At 37.8% G+C, this 17773-nt stretch overlaps 1 protein-coding gene across 1 annotated transcript in view; it reads left to right on the plus strand.

Annotated features, from left to right (window-relative positions):
• Positions 1-1383: 1383 nt before the first annotated feature.
• Positions 1384-17773, plus strand: part of LOC127416294 (transport and Golgi organization protein 1 homolog) — a 45171-nt gene continuing 28781 nt past the window's right edge. Inside the window, 8 exon segments of the mRNA XM_051655560.1 lie at positions 1384-1579; positions 3181-3314; positions 4445-4531; positions 4625-6740; positions 9523-9834; positions 10132-10268; positions 16340-16471; positions 16577-16598. Coding sequence (XP_051511520.1) covers positions 1459-1579; positions 3181-3314; positions 4445-4531; positions 4625-6740; positions 9523-9834; positions 10132-10268; positions 16340-16471; positions 16577-16598 — 3061 coding nt within the window. The 5' untranslated portion in view covers positions 1384-1458.

The raw sequence follows: 17773 nt of genomic DNA on the forward strand, positions 1-17773 counted from the left end.
TTTAGCGATAATTTGCGTTTCCATCAGCTATATTTTGATGCGCTAAAACTTTTTTAGCAAAAAATCCTTAAATGGAAATGTAGTTTGTGTGTTTTACCTGGCATTGTGTATTCATTTTTAACCCTTGTGCGACCTTCGGAAAATTTTTGTCTTTTTCATTTGTGTTTTTTCGATCATTTTGGCTGTGTTAATGCCAACGGCGTGTGTATTTTTTGGGGAATTTCGGGGAATTTTGATATTTGAACCTCAGTTCCTATAATACATCTATAATACACTGTGTACACAAAATAGTTACACTCAGGACCTTCAGAACAAAAATGTCCCCATTGAAACCCATTAAAACTGCAATATTTGATCCCAGTGCCATTAAAGCATAAAATCATGAATTCTATAATATTATGCTTTCATTCTGGAGCCCTGGCTTCAAAATTTACATTTTTATATTTTCCACCAGATGGCGCCATTTTTCTCATGTTTAGCCTATGGAGCAAATACAAGCTTTTCCCCTATTCTCTGTTTGCTGTATTATAGAGCACTGCAGGCTAATTGAACAAATGATGCAGCTAAAATTGTGTGCGTGTGTTGATATGGATGTCAGAGTGTGTTTTGTATGTGTGTATTGAGAAATATGTGTGTGTGTGTGGGGGGGGGGGGGGCACATTTAAGTTGTTTACGAGGACTTTTTTTAGGTTATAAACTGGTAATTACAAGGGTATTATGCTATAAATGTGGTTTATGAGGACATTTCTAGTGTCCCCATAATTCAAATCACTTAAAAAAACATACTAAACGATGTTTTTTTGAAAATGTAAAAATGCCGAAAGTTTTTTGTGAGGGTTAGGTTTAGGGGTAGGGGTAGGGTTAGGGGATAGAATCTATAGTTTGTACAGTATAAAAATCATTATGTCTATGGAGAGTCCTCATAATGATAGCTGCACCAACGTGTGTGTGTGTGTGTGTGTGTGTGTGTGTGTGTGTGTGTGTGTGTGTGTGTGTGTGTGTGTGTGTAAAAACAACAGTGGCATTATGTAAACAAACTGGCATTTAAAGTGTTAAATTCCTGAAAATGAATGAATATTTGGTAGTTATGATCAGGACTGATGTTGGTTAAAAAATCTAAGTCATATAATATCTTTGTGGCAGTTTTTTGACGCGGACATTTTTGTCCTCTAAGGTCCTGAGTGTGAGTTTTTATTATGCATGGTACTATCTGGCATTTAATTGCAGCATATGGACTACTGTATGTATTTTGCACGAAGCATAAAGAGATAGGTGAAGTTTGGAGTCTCGGTGCCTGATGAGATGTGATTTTGCTTCAGCTATCTCTTTAAGTGTTCAGTAACATGACTCTAGTGTTTTCTCCTCCTCACTGAAGCAGTTCAGCTCGTCTCTCAGGTCTGCTGACGTGTCGGCTGCACGCGCGGTGGGACTGCAGTCCTACAATCACAAGCCGCAATCATGGCTACACTAAATCCATATTTGTACGTTTTTACTCTGTTTCTTCATGCATGTGTTTGTAAATCCAGCGCGGAGCGGCGCTTCTCCGACTTCAAACGCTGCGCCGATGATGAATGTAGCAGTGAGTATCACACACTGGAACTTTGTATCAAGATGCTGATCATAAAACTTCCGTGCAGACGTCACAAAGGCCGCATCACCGATACAACGGGATACCGTAACTTTGTAACATTCTGTAACAATAAAATGATACATGAAAAGAGGATTTATGTGCTACGTGGAGTGTAAATAAGAGTGGTTGCGTCATTGGAGATCCTGTTTGTTGATGTTATGCTCAGAGTTTAGCCAACAAGCTAACAGCATAAAGAGCCTTTTGAAGAAAATCTTGTTGGTTAATAGGCTTGAAAAGATCTGGGGTGCTTAATTGATGTTCTTAATGACTTATAATCACAGGTTGCTAGAGTAAATGTTGAATATGAGAAATTGTTTACCTTCTATTTCATGTCTCATTGGCTTTAGTAGACAACGTCGCTATTAACAACAACCAGCTGATCAAAATTCACTTAATTCAGGTGTGAAATGAATGTGCTTGAAATATGTCTTTATTAACCACTTTACTTTGAAATATAACACCATATTAGCTATTGGCACCCTGTTAGACACACACTGTTAAAACTGGTGTGGTTGTCATACTTTTAATTAACAGAAAGAAAGCGAGTACAAAATGCATTTCAAAAAGCTATTGCAAAATATTAAACACATAGTTTTTCTTCATGCAGCTTTATCGGGTCAACTGTCAAGAACATGTCCAGGTCATATTTCAACCCAAATCAAAAGGAAGACTTTATATTTTATATTCAAAATTATATTTTGCATGATCAAAATGAAGCCTATTTTCATGACTAATAAGATATTTTGCATTGTGACATTTAAAAAAAAATATTATGACAGTCAATCACATTTCACCCACACTCTCATCAGTGCATTGCAAAAAAAAAAAGTATTACAGAGATGCCCAAATATATATATATATAAAACATTTATATGAAGTATTTAGACATCATGATGCCAGTATTTGTTGTACTGCCTTTAATTTATGCTGCGTAAAAAATCATTGCATTACAATAATGAGAATCACCATTGAGAATAACAGAAATTAGTAAAATATTTGAATGCATTACGGTGATGGGAATTTGCATGGAAAAATATGCTTAATTTTGGTTAAATGAAAGTGTGGTCATAGTGCATAAAATCGTAATGGCTTCGTTTTCTGAAAGCAAATTATAATTGATTCATTACAAGGTTCTATAGTCACATTCGATCCAATTTTAACCCTCAGAAAGCCACTGTAGCAGAATTGCATCGTTTCTGTAAAGCAATTAAATGATGCCTATTTTTATTAGAAATGGTAAAAAGAAAAATACAAAACAGTTGCTGAAACTTTGAAGTGATCGCAATACAAAGATTTGGTTTGAAAAAAACAAAAACAAACAAGCACAAAATCAGAGACGTCCTAAAAAACACTTTCATGGAGAAAAATATCAATGTTTATGTCTGTGAGGGTTAAGCAAGTAGAGGTTAAATGTCACTTTTTTTAGGGGCAAATCCAGGGGTTCGTAATGTACTTCATGCAGATATCTTGCTGAAGATTTAGTTCTTACTTAAAGCAAAGTCAGTGTTAGATTCTTAAGCTTACCTTGTCGTTTTCTTGTGTCTCTTTAGTGCTGCTCGGCAGAGGAAAAGCCGTAAGGGATTTCATGGGGCCGGACTGTCGGTTTCTCACTTTCAAGAAAGGAGAGACGATATATGTATATTATAAACTCTCAGGACAGAGGTCAGATGTGTGGGCCGGTAGTGTAAGTACACGATTAATGATTGATTGGTTGGTTTAAGGGAGTTGTTGGTGATGAATTGTGTGAGATATCAGTTGTCATGCAAGCATATTTGAATAGTAGTATTTTAACATTGCAAATAGTCTGTGTCATACTTAAGTTGGTCAACAGATCATACACGTGTCTTAAAGGGGTAGTTCACACAAAAATTAAATCATCTTCTTCTGTGGAACACCAAAATAGATGCTAGGCAGAATGACACACTCAGTCACTATTCACTTTCATTGTATGACAAAAGGTGCAATGAAAGTGAATGGTGACTGAGACTAACATAATGCATAACATCTTCTTTTATGTTCCACAGAAGAAAGAAAGTTATACTGGTTTGAAGCAACATGAGTGAGTAAACAATAACATCATTTTCATCTTTAATTAGAGATGTGTATTAAGCTACTAAATGTTAACTACACCACCATCAACAAAAGCTATCCACACACACACACACTCACACACACACACACACACACACACGTTGGTGCAGCTATCATTATGAGGACTCTCCATAGACATAATGATTTTTATACTGTACGAACAATAGATTCTATACCCTAACCCTACCCCTAAACCTAACCCTCACAAAAAACTTTCTGCAAAAGCTAAGCCATCCATATCCAAAAGCTGATAATATAATTTGTAATGAAAATTCTTGTATTAAATTTGAGATATAAAATTGAGTAGGATTAAAGTATAAAATTAAAAAAGGATGCATGTTTCACCAGTGGTCTCACCAGACTTTTGGGCTCCACTATGTTTGTATGCATGCATAAAATTAAGTTTAACTCTGGCTTTAGAATGACATCAGCTCAATTCCAAAACCACAAATGCAATGCATTGCAAAAAGAAATATAGGCTATAAATACTGTAAACACATATTTCATCCAGTACTAAAAATATTAGAGTAAATAGAGTAGTTCAATCCAAGTTAAATAGATTATTTTATCCAATAAATGTGTGTGCAATGCATTGATGATTATTAGGGTATCATGACATGCTAAAATAAATCATGAGAAAAACTTAATGTACACATGAATCATAAATTGAATAATGCAAAAATGGCTAATTGATCATGTTGTTCTGTTCCTTTGTTTGCATAGGTTGGAAACGACTTTGGTTATTTTCCAAAGGACTGTCTTAATCTAAGTCATATATATACTGAAAAGGAATTTGAGGTGCCTGCAGAGGTAAGGTAGTCTTGAGATTTACTGATCTTTGGTAATTTTTCTTGTGACCTTTGGTCAGCATTTTGGGAAGTAATATTGATCTTTCTCTTTCAGGAAACAGATTTTGTGTGTTTTGATACGGGACTTGATAAATTTGAAAGCTATGACATTGATGTGCTATTAGGCAACTTGTTGTTAATAGAAAATGAGAATTTAACAGCAGAATCAAAAGAATCAGCTCAGAATGATGCTGTCGTCTCCCAGCTGCCTTCTGAAAAAGGAACGACAAGTTCAGAATCTACAACACATCCAGAAACAGAATCAGTAGATTCAGAATCAATATCACCACTTGAGACAGATTCAGTAGATTCAGAATCAACTTTGCCCTTTGAGACAGATTCAGTAGATTCAGAATCAACTTTGCCTTTTGAAACAGAATCTGTAGATTCAGAATCGGTAGCACATCCTGAAACAGAGACACTACTTTCAAAATCTGCGGATGAGGAATCTGATAGCATTCAACCAAAGATAGATGTCTCACCAGAACCAACATTAGAATCTACAGATGCAGTACAGAAAGAGCCAAAAGCTGTTCAGCTTGTAGAGGTCATGGAAGAGCAGACTAATAATTCACTACACCAAGAGTCAGAGGTTTCCTTAGAAGATGTAGAAGCAGAACCATCAGATTCTGATGCTCTAAATATTGATTATTCTGAGCGTTTGCACAACCAGAGTGACTCTGAGAGACCGTTCAGTACAGAGGAAGTCACAAATTCTGATCCCCAGAAACCCATGAAACTTCCATTTGAAGCCCAAACTGCTGGCTCAGAGATAGACACTGAAGAACCTGCCAAATCCAAGCAAAACAATAAGGATATACCACTACAAGCACCTGGGAAAACACTGAATAAAGTTGAGGAGGATACTGAGGATAAGAACATGTGGTCAACCTTTAAGGATATTTTTAAAAAGGAGCGTGAAGGTAAAACGCGAGAGACTGGATCTCTTGAAAGAGTCACCAAAGAGGACATGGAGGCTTTACCTGAGGAATCACATTCAGATACGAATGTCAAAGACCTCGCTAGTCCCAAAGTCTTGAATGCAGAAATTGACTCTGAAGATCTGGCAATTGCAGAAGAAGTCCTTGATCTAGAAACTCTAGACTCCATAAGTGCTCCGCCAAAGAGTCAAGACATCTCATCTGAACAAACTGTGGAAAAACACACTGTAGGTACGATCTCATCACTAAACGTGGACAGGATGCTTGCAGATGAAGCCACTGAAGAGGATGGTCTTCAGATGGTAGACACAAGCAAGAATGAGAAAGCAAATGAAAACATTGAAGAAGATCTTCAGAAGGCCATTACAGACAAGAGTGAAGAACTGCATGAAAGTCCACAGACTGCAACCCTTCTTGACAAAACCGACAATCAGATTGAAAAAGTGAGGAACGACCTTTTGAATCTATTAAAAAACACCTTGCAATCAGAGGAACAAAGTCCCAATGAAGAAGAGCCTCAAGATCAAGACGAGACGGAAGATGCCAAAGAGCTTTTGGAGGATGAGAACGCTCTTTTATCTTCTTCTGAACTCCAAATTACAGATGAATCCAAGGAGAACGAACAACCTGAAATTCAAGTCGAAGCCGAAATTTCAGACGTATCTGAACAAAATGACAATGGCATGGAACCAAGTGAGGTACCATCTTCTCTAACAAGCGTGACTCAAGAAGAAGACCATGAAACTCTGGAAGAAGATGGATCCGATCACAACCTTGAGGTGCCTTCTCCTCGTGAGGAGCCTGTGTACAGTGATAGCATTCTAAGACTCACAATTTTACGAGATCACTTGAGAGACGATGATGTGGAGCGTATGCAGAAGTGTCTCGGGCTGAAAAACCTGTTCAAAATTGAAGCCATGTTTTCTGACCTGGATCAAGAGATGAAGTCTGCCAGGCAGTTGCAGACATACACTGAGAACATCGAGAACACGCTTGACCAGATCATGGAGGCCTCAGAGAACTCGATTCTAGATGAGACGGAGGAAATGCTTAATGAAAGAGAGCGGAAAGCTCAGGAACTTGGACGGCTGAAGGAACCAGGAATGAATGATGTAGAGGCTGCCATCTTGGATGCTTTTCGGGAGATTGTGTTCTCTTTGCGACAGAAATATTCAGCCGCTAGTGACAGTGTCCCATTGGTTGAGGAAGAACAACCTGCCTCTGAAACAGGTGAGAAACATGACCTTCTCTTACTGTTTTCTTTTGCACTTTTAAAGGGATACTTCACCCAAAAATGAAATAATATTAGCCTCATTCACTTTCATGGAATGGAAAAAGTATGCAATCGAAGTGAGTGGCGACAAAAATGATCAATATATATTTTTCAGACTATTGACAATATTTAATATATATCTCGATAATTATGTATTTGCTCTGAAATGGCTGAGGAACCATAATTTCAGCCGACCAATCAATGTTGGTCAGTAGATTCAAAACGTTTAAAGCAATATTCTGGGTTCAATACAATTTAAGCTTAATCGACAGCATTTGTGGAATATTTTTGATTTCATAATAAGTTCTTCTCATCCCTCCTTTTCTTCTAAAAAAGCTAAATTTGGTGTTCCAGTGAAAAACTAAGTACACCCTTACTGTTTCCATAAGAATTAAGAGGATAAGTAGTAGCCAGGTGCTGCTAATCAAATGCCCTTGATTAATTGATCATCAGCAAGTGTGATAAAAGCTGAAGTTTTAGCAGTTTGCTGGTCTGGAGCATTCAGGTGTGTGTTAACACAATGCCAAGGAGGAAAGACATAAGCAATGATTTTAGAGAAGCAATTGTTGCTGCCCTTCAATCTGGGAAGGGTTATAAGGCCATTTCCAAACAATTTAAAGTCCATCATTCTACAGTGGAAAACATTCAAGACAGTTGCCAATCTTCCCAGAAGTGGACGTCCCAGCAAATTCACCCCAAAGGTCAGACTGTGCAATGCTCAGAGAAATTGCAAAAAACCCAAGAGTTACATCTCAGACTCTACAGGCCTCAGTTAGCATGTTAAATGTGAAAGTTCATGACAGTACAATTAGAAAAAGACTGAACAAGTATGGTTTGTTAGGAAGGGTTGCCAGGAGAAAGCCTCTTCTCTCTAAAAAGAACATGGCAGCACGGCTTAGGTTTGCAAAGTTGCATCTGAACAAACCACAAAACTTCTGGAACAATGTCCTTTGGACAGACGAGACCAAAGTGGAGATGTTTGGCCATAATGCACAGCGCCACGTTTGGCGAAAACCAAACACAGCATATCAGCACAAACACCTCATACCAACTGTCAAGCACGGTGGTGGAGGGGTGATAATTTGGGCTTGTTTTGCAGCCACAGGACCTGGGCACTTTGCAGTCACTGAGTCGACCATGAACTCCTCTGTATACTAGAGTATTCTAGAGTCAAATGTGAGGCCATCTGTCCGACAGCTAAAGCTTGGCTGAAATTGGGTCATGCAACAGGACAATGATCCCAAGCACACCAGCAAATCTACAACGGAATGGCTGAAAAAGAATCAAAGTGTTGCAATGGCCCAGTCAAAGTCCAGAGCTCAACCTGACTGAAATGCTGTGGCGGGACCTTAAGAGAGCTGTGCATAAACAAATGCCCGCAAACCTCAATGAACTGAAGCAACGTTGTAAAGAAGAGTGAGCGATGTGAGAGACTGATAAAGTCATACAGAAAATGATTACTTGAAGTTATTGCTGCTAAAGGTCATTCTACAAGCTGTTGAATCATAAGGTGTACTTAGTTTTTCACATATGGCTTCTCCATTTTGGCTTTATTTTTGTTAAATAAATCATGAGACGGTGTAATATGTCATGTGTTGTTGTTCATCTGAGGTTGTATTTACCTAATTTTAAGACCTGCTAAGGACCAGATGATTTTTATTATGTCCTGATACGTAAAACCATAGAATTCAAGGAGGGTGTACTTTCTTTTTCCCATGACTGTAAGTGCTTTTATAAAATTATACATTTCACATTTCTGCATTTAAACCCTCCAAAAATTGGCCACATTGACTTCCACTGTAAGTGTCTCACTGGAACCTCAATTTGAGATTTTTTTTAAAGAAAAGGAGGCATGAATCGAAATATATTTTTGTGGTAATCAACATTATGCCACAAATGCTGTCAGTTGAGCTAAACTTGTATTGAATTAAATAAAACTCTAGTTAAAAATAATGAAGGCATGTTTTTTACTAAATCAACTCAAGGAATAATATGTAATCATTGTAATTTACTGTGTATTCACCAATATAAAACAATACCGAGTTTTATTTGCCTTCATATATTTTTAATACAACTATTTTTGTGAATAAATGGGGTGTGCAGAAACTAAAGCTTCACTTATTTTTTTGGAACCATTTGAAGACTATTAATACTGAATTATTGTTGGAATTTAAGAATTAAGATACTGAATTAAAGCTGGAATCACAGCCTTTTACGTTGTAGTAATAATAATAATAATATATGTAATAATAATTTTGGTTTTATTTTAATAAATTATGCAGCCTTAAAGGATCGTAAATGTAGAGGCCAAACAAAAATCACATTAAAATGCTGATATTCAAAATATTCAAAAAAATGTATCGCCAGCACAACCATTTGGATTCATATCGTGAATATTTGATAAACTGCCCAGCACTAATGGTGACTGAGGGTGCTTTCACACTAGCAATTTTGGTGCGAACCCGGGTGTCGAATGACATCAAAGTTCGGTTCATTTGGATAATGTGAACGCTGTTTTCCGAACTCGGGTGCACACCCGCGAACCACACCCGGGTCCACTTGAAAAGGCGGTCTTGGGTACGGTTCATGTGAACTCCAGTACGGTTTGCTGCTGATAGGAACACAATTGTACCAAATCGTGGAAGTGAACTGCTTGTGATGACGTTAATTTGCATCTTTGCAGGCTCCCGATCGCAATTATAATGGTTAATGCATTTCTCTTTGTATACGCTTCTCCAGATGAACAAACCGGCTCTGAAGAGGTGAAGGATTTGGTCAGTGATGTCGAAACGATTGAACCACCTGAAAGTCCTGAGATTCATAAGGAGCAGAATGAATCTGAATTGATTCTGAATTCTGAATTAAATGTGAACCCTCAAGATTTATCTCACAGTGAAGAGATGGGACTCGAGGAGGACGGCGGTCATTTTAATAGGAATAAAGATGCACAGATAGGTTTCAAAGATGCTGAGGAGATTCAAAAGGGGCCTCATGCGATTTTGGAGAATCCAGTGGACATTGGATTACACTTTGAAATGGACCAATCTTCAGGTTTGTTAATGTTTTTTTTTAAGTGCAAGCAAAATTAAATATTCACTTTAAATAATAGATATATAATAGACGTTCTTAAAAAAAAAAAAATGCAACTTTTGAAACGACTTTCATTTTCGACTGATGTCACTGAAAGTCAAATATCAAGTCCTGTGCTACTTTTTATTGTTACAATAAATATATATGCTGTTTCACTCTTAATTGCGTCATATTATGAAGGATAAAATGTATTGACGCTGTGCTTTCCTTCTTACTTGGACAATTTAAAACCAGTTAAAACTGTTGTATTTTCATCAGGTTCACTGGAGACCCCAAGTGTGTCTGATTTCCGTGACGTTGAAGCAAACAGTTACATCACCAGCTCTTCAACTTCAGATGAACTTTGGGGCTCGATGCTTCTTGGCAAAGAGTATCTTGGAGTGTACGCAGAAGTTGTGAGTAAAATGTCATGTTATTTTATACCACCTTATTGTGCTGAGGCTTTTATTGATGGGATTTTGGTAGAACAGCGAATAAACAACATCAGTGTCAGCTCTAGTTTTCCCCCAAAGTCTAAGTCTATGTGCATATTGGGTTTAACTTGGGTTGAATTTTTTATTATTATTATTAAATATATATATATATATATATATATATATATATATATATATATAATACTATTTTACTCCTGTACAGTGTAGGTGGCGCTGTTCTACAAAAATATTTTGTTTTCCTGTTTGGACCTCATTCAGCTGTCAGTGCATAAAATTGATATTTTTAACGTACACAAAGGGAGATGCTACGCAAAATGGTAGCCTCAGTCGCCATTCCCTTTCTTTGCATCAGTTCCCTAAAATTCTGCCTAACATCTCCGTTTGTGTTCCACAAGACGGCATTTTCAACAACATTTGGGTGAGTAATTGACAACAGGTTCTCAGGTTGTGGTTTAAAACATCCAAGATTGAGAGATAACATTTTTTTTTTTTTTTTTGTCATGAGGGTGTCGCTAATATACAGTTGAAGTCAGCAGTTCACATACACCTTAGCCAAATACATTTAAACTCAGTTTTTCACAATTCCTGACATTTACTCATAAAAAACATTCCCTGTCTTAGGTCAGTTAGGATCACTACTTTATTTTAAGAATGTGAAATGACAGAATAATAGTAGAGAGAATTATTTATTTCAGCTTTTATTTTTTTCATCACATTCCCAGTGGGTCAGAAGTTTACATACACTTTGTTAGTATTTGGTAGCATTGCCTTTAAATTGTTTAACTTGGGTCAAATGTTTTGGGTATCCTTCCACAAGCTTCTCACAATAAGTTGCTGTAATGTTGTCCCATTCCTCCAGACAGAACTGGTGTAACTGAGTCAGGTTTGTAGTCCTCCTTGCTCACACACTTTTTCAGTTCTGCACACAAATTTTCTATCGGATTGAGGTCAGGACTTTGTGATGGCCACTCCAATACCTTGACTTTGTTGTCCTTAAGCCATTTTGCCACAACTTTGGAGATATGCTTGGGGTCATTGCCCATTTGGAAGACCCATTTGCGACCGAGCTTTAACTTCCTGGCTGATGTCTTGAGATGTTGCTTCAATATATCCACATAATTTTCCTTCCTCATAATGCCATCTATTTTGTGAAGTGCACCAGTCCCTCCTGCAGTAAAGCACCCCCACAACATGATGCTGCCACCCCCATGCTTCACGGTTGGGATGGTGTTCTTCGGCTTGCAGGCCTCACCCTTTTTCCTACAAACATAATGATGGTTATTATGGCCAAAAAGTTCGAGGACATTTCTCCAAAAAGTAAGATCTTTGTGACTTTGTCCCCATGTGCACTTGCAAACTGTAGTCTGACTTTTTTATGGTGGTTTTGGAGCAGTGGCTTCTTCCTTGCTGAGCAGCCTTTCAGGTTATGTCAATATAGGACTCGTTTTACTGTGGATATAGATACTTGTCTGCCTGTTTCCTCCAGTATCTTCACAAGGTCCTTTGCTGTTGTTCTGGGATTGATTTTCACTTTTCGCACCAAACTACGTTCATCTCTAGGAGACAGAATGCGTCTCCTTCCTGAGTGGTATGATAGCTGTGTGGTCCCATGGTGTTTATACTTACGTACTATTGTATGTACAGATGAACGTGGTACTTTCAGGCATTTAGAAATGGCTCCCAAGAATGAACCAGACTTGTAGAGGTCCACAATTGTTTTTCTGAGTCTTGGCTGATTTCTTTTGATTTTCCCATGATGTCAAGCAAAGAGGCACTGAGTTTGAATGTAGGCCTTAAAATACATCCACAGGTACACCTCCTCTCAGAAGCTAAATGGCTAATTGTCTAAAGACTTGACATCATTTTCTGGAATTTTCCAAGCTGCTTAAAGGCACAGTTAACTTAGTGTTTGTAAACTTCAGACCCATTGGAATTGTGATATAGTCAATTAAAAGTGAAACAATCTGTCTGTAAACAACTGTTGGAAAACTTATTCATGTCGTGCACAAAGTAGATGTCCTAAACGACTTGCCAAAACTATAGTTTGCTAACATGAAATCTGTGGAGTGGTAAAAATATCAGTTTTAATGGCTTCAACCTAAGTGTATGTAAACTTCTGACTTCAGCTGTAGTCACTTTGCCTGCAATACACGAGAAGCGACTGATGGGACCGATAGTGCGCCCTTAATAATAATAATATAGAGATTTGTGCTACAACTGCACATAAAATTCAATTTGAGACATGTATTTGTATGAAAACGTAACTAGATAAAATACCAAATCAATTAAATGAAATATTCCTACCTATTATAGGACACGTTCTAAAGGTGACCAATCAGAGGCCAGCATCAGCATCACATGACCGCGCAGAGAGCGGAAACACTCCAGCTTGAGAAAGATCAGCAGCGCTTTCAAGTGTTGACGTGTTAAAAGAGATAAAAACGCGATTTAAAAAAAAAACCGTATTGTTAATCAGTATTATCATTCTATATACAAGCCTCTCAGTCTTAAACCTCTAATTACTTTGAAAGGAAGGATTGTCAGAGTCTGTTTATATCAGAAAACACCGGTTATTACTGGCTTCCGATATGAGCCAGTGGTCCGGCCTTTAGTGCGTGTTTATCGGCTTCATCCTCCGTCTCTGAGCGCTCGGTGACACCGGTAAATAAATAAACAAGCTGTAAGAAGATGGATTCAGAGCCAAGTTTTACCTCTCCTCCTGCCGAGATAGAAACGACAACTTGTTTCGTCTTCATGCTGTCCAGACTTCAGGAAGTAAGTGTTTTCACTCCTCGAGACTCCATACGCTTGCTAAAGGAGTGTAACGCATTGCTTTAACTTGTAAATGCATGCTCTGCTTTCACTTAAAAAGCTTGCAATTGATCTGTATTTTCCACAGTGACCATGCAAAAGTTGTGTAATGCTTCAACAGTGCTGTATTTTGACCCCTTCCCTAAATATGGACCAATGCAATCCTCTGTCTGGTTGCATATTGTATTTCTGCCATCTAGATAAGTCCATTAAGGGTCATTATATAATATAATATAATATGATTACATATTAACCCTTGTGTGTCAATTTCAAAAAGTTACTCAGAGGTCCTTAGAGGACAAAAAGTTCCACGTCAAAAAACTGCCATAATAATATGATATATTAATATTATTTTCCACTTTCAATGAGTTAATTTTGTTAACCTATATCAGTCCTGATCATAACTACCAAATATTCATTCATTTTCAGGATTTGAACCCTTTAAATGCCAGTTTGTTTATATAATGCCACTTGTTTTTTATGAAAAAAAAAGAATTATTTTCCATATACTAAATGCTAAAGCATTTAAAACATTTTTTTTGGGATTATTACAGTCTGGGATATGCCAATGATTTTCAATAACATTGATTTTGATGCATTATTATTATTTTTAGTTTTTTTGGCAGTGTCAGATTTAAAAAAAAAAACAACAACAAAAAAAAAATCTCACACTTAGGACCTTAGAGAACAAAAATGTCCACGTCAAAAAACTGCCATAAAAATATTATATTTAATATTATTTTCCACTTTCACTGACTTTTTAACCAACATCAGTCCTGATCATAACTACCAAATATTCATTTTCAGGATTTTAATCCTTTAAATGCCAGTTTGTTTATATAATGCAACTGTTGTTTTTTACACACACACACAAATTTCTCAAGACATACAAAACACACTCTGACATCTATACCAACACACACACAATTTTATCAGCATCATTTATTCAATTAGCCTGCAGTGCTCTATAATACAGCAAACAGAGAATAGGGGAAAAGCATGTATTTGCTCCATAGGCTAAACATGAGAAAAATGGCGCCATCTGGTGGAAAATATTAAAAATTTACATTTTGGGGGCCTGGGTAGCTCAGCGAGTAAAGACGCTGACTACCGCCCCTGGAGTTCGTGAGTTGGAATCCAGGTGTGCTGAGTGACTCCAGCCAGGTCTCATAAGCAACCAAATTGGCCTGGTTGCTAGGGAGGGTAGAGTTATATGGGGTAACCTCCTCATGATCGCTATAATGTGGTTCGCTCTCGGTGGGGCATGTGGTGAGTTGTGCGTGAATGCTGCGTTGGATGGCGTGAAGCCTCCACATGCGCTATATCTCCACGGTAATGCGCTCAACAAGCCACGTGATAAGATGTGCGGATTGACGGTCTCGGACATGGAGGCCACTGAAATTCGTCCTCCGTCACCCGGATTGAGGCGAGTTACTACGCCACCACAAGGACTTGGCGTGTTATGGGAATTGGGCATACCAAATTGGGAGAGAAAAAAAAATTTACATTGTGAAGCCAGGGCTCTGGAATGAAAGCATAGTATCCTAGAATTCATGATTTTATGCTTTAATGGCACTGGGATCAAATATTGCAGTTTTAATGGGTTTCAATGGGGACATTTTTGTCCTGAAGGTCCTGAGTGTAACTAGTTTGTGTACACAGTGTATTATAGATGTATTATAGGAACTGAGGTTCAAATATCAAAATTCCCCCCAAAATACACAACTCTGGCAGAATTTATGCCATTGGCATTAACACAGCCAAAATGATCGAAAAAAACAAAAACGAAAAATACCTAAATATCCAGAAGGTCGCACAAGGGTTAAGTCCATTAAGGGTCAGGCATGCAGCTGAATTGGTTCATTTAATGGTGCTGTTAGCGATTTATTTATGAAACGACATGCAGAAAATGTCAAAACTCTCTAAAATAATATAAATTGTATGGTTATGGGTGCAAAGGAATTTTAAACCCACTTCTGTGACAGCGCGAGTCCATGTAAACAGTGAAAACCCAAAAAAATTGGCCGCGGTCAGTTTGACAGTTGTCTATACAAGCTAAATTTGAGAGTGCTATTTTGCTACCACCTTTTTGCTATGTGAAGTTCCAGAACTGTTTAAGTCACTTACAGCAACGTTAACCTGAGTTTAAGTCGTAAGTGCTCCTAATAGACACAGTGTGACTGGGTTTCAACAGAGCTCATTGCATGAAAAGCTGACTTTGGTGTTTTAGATTTGACAGTATCGGTGTTCAAGAGTGCTTACATTGATTTTAAGTGGTATAAAAGTGATATAAAGGAGAAATGAGGGTCTCCTAAAACTAGGGATGCACCGAACCACATTTTCTCAACCAATCTGTTACCTGAACTCTCAGTATATCGCCCGACCCCGATCCAATACCAGCGTTGTTTTTTTTCTTCTTCAGTTTATATCGAATATCTATATCTCACTCTGTGGAAACAATTGGAGCACTCATTTATATGGAGAGAAAAAAACTCAAACCTCTAACTACACATTATTTCAATATAAAGAAAAACTTAGTATTTCATTCCAGTGAGAGTTTTCAGCAGAAAAGAAGCCAGATCTCTTTACACACTTCAAAAAAAAAAAAAAAAACTTGCATCTGGACTTGTAAGGATTCAGATCTCTTTTTTTGTCACTTTAGTTAATAGGAAATAAGTCCACTTTTCATTCACGCAGTTACTTAACCGAACTATCAAGCTTCTACATCCGAGATATTGTTCGTTTGTAGCACTCACATATTGCACTCTGCTTTGAGAGCTGAAAACAGCAGCGCATCATCACGTGCCCAGTGTGTGCTATGAGTGCGTGTCAACAGAGCAGCCCCATTCACGGAAATGCACAGCGCATGCAGACTATATATTTACTTATCAAACGCAGCCTTTTGCGTTTCACGAAGCTAGTGTTTCTCTTTAAGAGACTTTGAATGAAATGCACGAGTCATATGTACTACTTTAATTGTGATTTTATTGATCTTATGTAATTTTTGGAGCTTGACTGTAATGATAATGATTAATAAACAGTATCGGATTTGTATCGGGCTCGTCAGACCGATACACGATCTGGTTAAAAGCATCAGTATCAGAGCCGATACCTATTCAGCTATCGGATGGGTGCATCCCTACCTAAAACCATACTGGATTGTCAGCCAGATCTAATCATGGATAGATAGAATTTTATTCTCTTGTCTTTTTTTTATCTAGGTCATCACTGCTCTTCCAGAAGAATGGCGACCAGGTCCCACTTTCCACGGACTGCCTTGGGAGCCTGTGCTCATGACAGTGGGCATCGGGTTCCTCACATTACTGATGTTCTTCTGGAAAACTGTGCTCGCTGTAAGATGTTTGCTTGTGTACATGATAAATGTTGTCATTCTTGTCTCTTAAGTTTGATTGATCTAATAACTCTAATTTGCATCATTCTTTTCTTTTCTTCTCCAGGTCAAAGGCAGAAACTATCAGTGTAAGTCTTTTTTCAGCCTCTCCATGACTGCGATATCATAAATATTAATTTTATTCTATACCGAGTTCTAACATGGCTTGACAATATGCTTTTCCAGGTACTTGTCTTTCGGATAAGTAAAACCGATTGCTTACTTTGTTCAAAGACTAGGCCTGTCGATTTAACGTGTTAACTCAGTGCGATTAATTATATACAAAAAAATAACACAATAAAAAAATGTATGCAAACACTCATGCCTCCTGGACCGTAATAAGAAATCTTCCTACCAACGGAGCAGTTCAAGCTTGAAGTACCACCTGTTTTCAGCAGTGGGGAGTAAGCGTAACTCCAGACGTGTAGACAATGCACATTTCTACAGACGACAAAACCACACTCAGATGATAATGTGCTCTTGCAATCAAACACAGCTGGACGGAGCGCAATTCTGAATGCAGTGATCCCAAGACTTGCTTTTCTAAGCATCGCACTACATTTAACTTCACACGGCTACCAAAAAACACTGTTTATGAGGTGACGCAACTAAAGTGAGGTGCTGGAAAAGCGTCCGTCTGACGCATGTGTACATCGACGCATCCTTAGAAAAGCCCTTATCATAAATTTATCTCAGACAGATTGACGAATTCATTTGCAAAATGGATTGCTGTGGACTCTGTCAATGATAGGCTTATGTTCAATAAGTAAGGGATAATCCACGGCTAGGTGTGCGTTAAATGATTTGAATGCATGGCTTGGAGGCGAAGAACCACCCGACATGTATTCAAAACGATAACGCACACTTAGCCGTGGATTATACCGCTTATACAATGACCGCTCGCCAGCATTGATTAATTACAGCTGTCGTTAATTTTTACAGCGCAAATGTAATGGTTAACTTTATCTGCAGGTTATTAGATCTAGAGTTCTGCCTGTTCTAAATAACACGTGGAGATGTAGTGTGATGATATCACTGTTTTTTTGTAGACCAAACACTATTTAAAAACTTGAAAAACAGGCGTTGCTGATGTGACAATTGTAAAAGTAGCACTTACTATCCATGATGAGGGGGAAATCATCCAAAATGCTCTAAATCTGCAGACTTTCACCTCTGAAACATCCATATGGTATCCATTAAGGCTGTAGGATTGATTGAATTAAGAATGAAATTGCAATGTCTGATTGCACGATTACAAAACAGC

Source organism: Myxocyprinus asiaticus, chromosome 25, assembly GCF_019703515.2.
Source record: "Myxocyprinus asiaticus isolate MX2 ecotype Aquarium Trade chromosome 25, UBuf_Myxa_2, whole genome shotgun sequence".
In the NCBI taxonomy this organism is placed as follows: domain Eukaryota; kingdom Metazoa; phylum Chordata; class Actinopteri; order Cypriniformes; family Catostomidae; genus Myxocyprinus; species Myxocyprinus asiaticus.